The sequence below is a fragment of the Myotis davidii genome, unplaced genomic scaffold (assembly GCF_000327345.1).
Source record: "Myotis davidii unplaced genomic scaffold, ASM32734v1 scaffold142, whole genome shotgun sequence".
In the NCBI taxonomy this organism is placed as follows: Eukaryota; Metazoa; Chordata; class Mammalia; order Chiroptera; family Vespertilionidae; genus Myotis; species Myotis davidii.
In genome coordinates, this window is record NW_006294400.1 from 1805117 (window position 1) to 1807834 (window position 2718).

General features: G+C 58.8%; 1 protein-coding gene across 1 annotated transcript in view; it reads right to left on the bottom strand.

The window, feature by feature from the left end:
* The window catches only part of SLC2A8 (solute carrier family 2 (facilitated glucose transporter), member 8), a 20824-nt gene extending 18112 nt beyond the window's left edge, over nt 1-2712 (bottom strand). The window contains exons 1-3 of the mRNA XM_006768638.2: nt 2665-2712; nt 1419-1518; nt 6-79 (exon numbers count right to left, since the gene is read on the bottom strand). Of these exons, the coding sequence (XP_006768701.1) occupies nt 6-79; nt 1419-1455 (111 nt within the window). The 5' untranslated portion in view covers nt 1456-1518; nt 2665-2712. The remainder of the gene's footprint in view (nt 1-5; nt 80-1418; nt 1519-2664) is intronic.
* Nucleotides 2713-2718: the final 6 nt, after the last annotated feature.

Here is a 2718-nt window from a genome sequence, read left to right on the forward strand (position 1 = left end):
ATGCAGCACATGAGCAACAGCATGAAGGAGGGGGGCACACAGCCCAGCACGGCCAGCCAGCGCCACTCCAGGATCCAGCCTGGATGGGGGCAGATGTCAGAGCCTAGGTGAGCCGGCCTGGGCTTTCTCGGCAAGTGCGTGCCCCTCACCAACCCAGGGGCTCAGCTTAAAGGGTGGGGACCTACCTACCTCTGCAGTCTGTTACTGACATTGTGGTTATTGTTGAAATGCAGAAGTGATGATGGGGACATTATGCTACATCGGCTCCGTGAATAGGTATGCAGCCATTATACAAAGCATGAGGCCTTGCTATGTAATGATGGGTATGACATGGCCATTTGTGTAACATTCTGGGGCGGGGGACAGTCCTCACAGAGTCCTCACGCAGACCCTCTGGAAGGCCACCAAGAGGCAGGCAAGGCTGGTTTGCCTGGAGCCGAAGCAGGACGGGGGGGGGGGGGGGGGGGGCACCTTTCACTGAGTGCCAGAGGATCGAAAGTCACAGGAACCGGCGATAATTCGACACCCATATCTGTTCCAAATGTCAATGCGTGTGCACACTGCTGGGCCCCGCGCAGCCAGACTGCTGCCAGGGCTCTGAATTACAGTCAGGATGGTAAGTGGGTAAAAAGAAAGACCACAGACCTGCAAACCGACCATTCTAAAGACCCACAGGGCACACGGCCAGGCCCCACCACACCCATCAGGCCCGAAAGCCCCAGGCTCCCTGCCCTCCCCATGGTTCTCGGGCCATCCCTACACAATTCTCACTGGGGGCCTGCTGCCAGGCACTTTTTGTGTGTCATTTAATTAAACCCTCAACAGCCTTGGGCGAGGTGGGGTTTTCTCCACCTAAAGACAGGGCAAGTGCAGCTCCCAGGGGCTGAGCAGGCCAAGGCCAGGCAGCCAGTAAGTGGGAGAGGTCCTCCCCTGATCAGGCTCTCAGATCTGAGCCCCGGCTCTTTCTACCCCGTTCTAGTGCAAACACACTTCTCTGCTGGCCCCAGCTCCACCCTCAGGGTCCCCCGGAACCTGCCTCCTTCACGCTGCAAATCCAGTACTGATGTTTCTGAGGGAGACATGCTTGGGCCCGAGCGCCTGGGCTGGAGGTTGTTGGGGTACCCTGGCTGCGCCTTGAATCCCGTTTGTCACTGCACAGTGAGGCACTGACCTAAGCAGCCAGCTCTCCCCAGACCCTGGGAATGGGCTTCTGCCCAGGAGGATGAGCACCTTCGTCAGCTCTTCCAGGGACTTAGGCACATCCTTCAGGGAGGGGGTCTGGGAACCCAGCACCTTGGGTGCTGGTGGTGAAACCTCGGGCAACTCCTGTGACTTCTCCTGAACTTCAGTTTCCGTGGCTTTAAAGTGGCCAAGTGGCCATTAAAAGAGATCAAAAGAGAAGATGTGAAAACTCTTACCTGCCAGATAGGCCAGGAGGATGCCCGTGACAACCATCAACTGCACACAGGAGCCCAGCAGCCCCCGCACTTCAGGGTAGGCAATCTCGGAGATGTAGACCTGTGAGCAGGTAAAGGGGGAGCTGCAGGCCCGGTGGGCCCCTAACTGCAAGCCCCGGGTCAGAGCCTTGCTCATACCTCCCGCTCCCACCTAGTGATCTGCAGCAGGTTTAAAGGGGTGAGGGTATCTGTGTGGCTGCTGTGTGTAGGGTGAGGGGGTGAGTGGGCACAGAGCTTTGCAAACTTTCATGTAATTGTATCATTACCCTTGGGAACACTCAGACGGTGCAGCAGGTGTGGGTGGGGCCTGAGAGTCTGCCTTCTAACTAGCTCCAGGTGACACCTGGCTGCTGGCGTGGTGCCCTTGGAGTTAAAGCAGGAGCTCTTCACCTCACTGGTTATCAGCGACCATGCTCAGGGGCCAAAGAGGCCTCGCCCCTACTTCTGGGTTACTCCAAACCTATGCCCATGGCTTAGGTGTGTTTTTGCCAAGTAAAAACCCCAAACATAAAATCCAACCCAGCTGCCCAGCCAATGCAGGTGCAATGAGTGGCAGGTGCAACGGGATGACCAGGGAGAAACCCACGCACTGCTTTCAATCTCGACCGGGCTGGGGCGTGGGTGGTGGGTCACCCAAGCCCATGGCCAGCAGATCCAAGTCCTCCACAAGCCACGACAGGGCTGATGTGCGGCTCTGATTCCTCGCCCACTGCACGGGGTGACGGGTCCTTCTCACTCACGGGGGAGGGAGCTGGGGTCCCCGAGGCGGCAGAGCCGGAAGCCAGCCTGGCTGTGGTGGGTCAGGAGCTGACAGAAGCAGGGGAGCCGCAGAGCCCTGGTGTGTGAGCAGCGAAGGGGAGTGGCAGCAGCAGCCTTTGCCCCAGGACAAACCGGGCAGGATTTTCCTGCTAAACTGTACTCAGTGGTCTGAATGACAAGGGGGTCCAAGCCATACTGTGAGGCTCCTGTTGACCATCCACAGAGCAAAAGGGAGGCCAAGTTACGTGGCACAATCCTGGGTAGTCGCTTGGCCACTGACCAGTTGAGTCTGGACAAAGGACTTCACTGCGGAAACTTACTTCCCCTGCAAACGGGGCCACTGAGGGTAAGGGAGATAAAGCAGATAAGGGCCACCCCGAGGCCCCGGAGAACCACGCCCTCGTCTGCTCCTCCTCGGTTCCTGGGCGCGAGGCTACGGGCCACTCACCGGGGCCACTAGCGAGGCAACGCCGCAGGCCAGGCCGGTGAGGAGGCGGCCCCC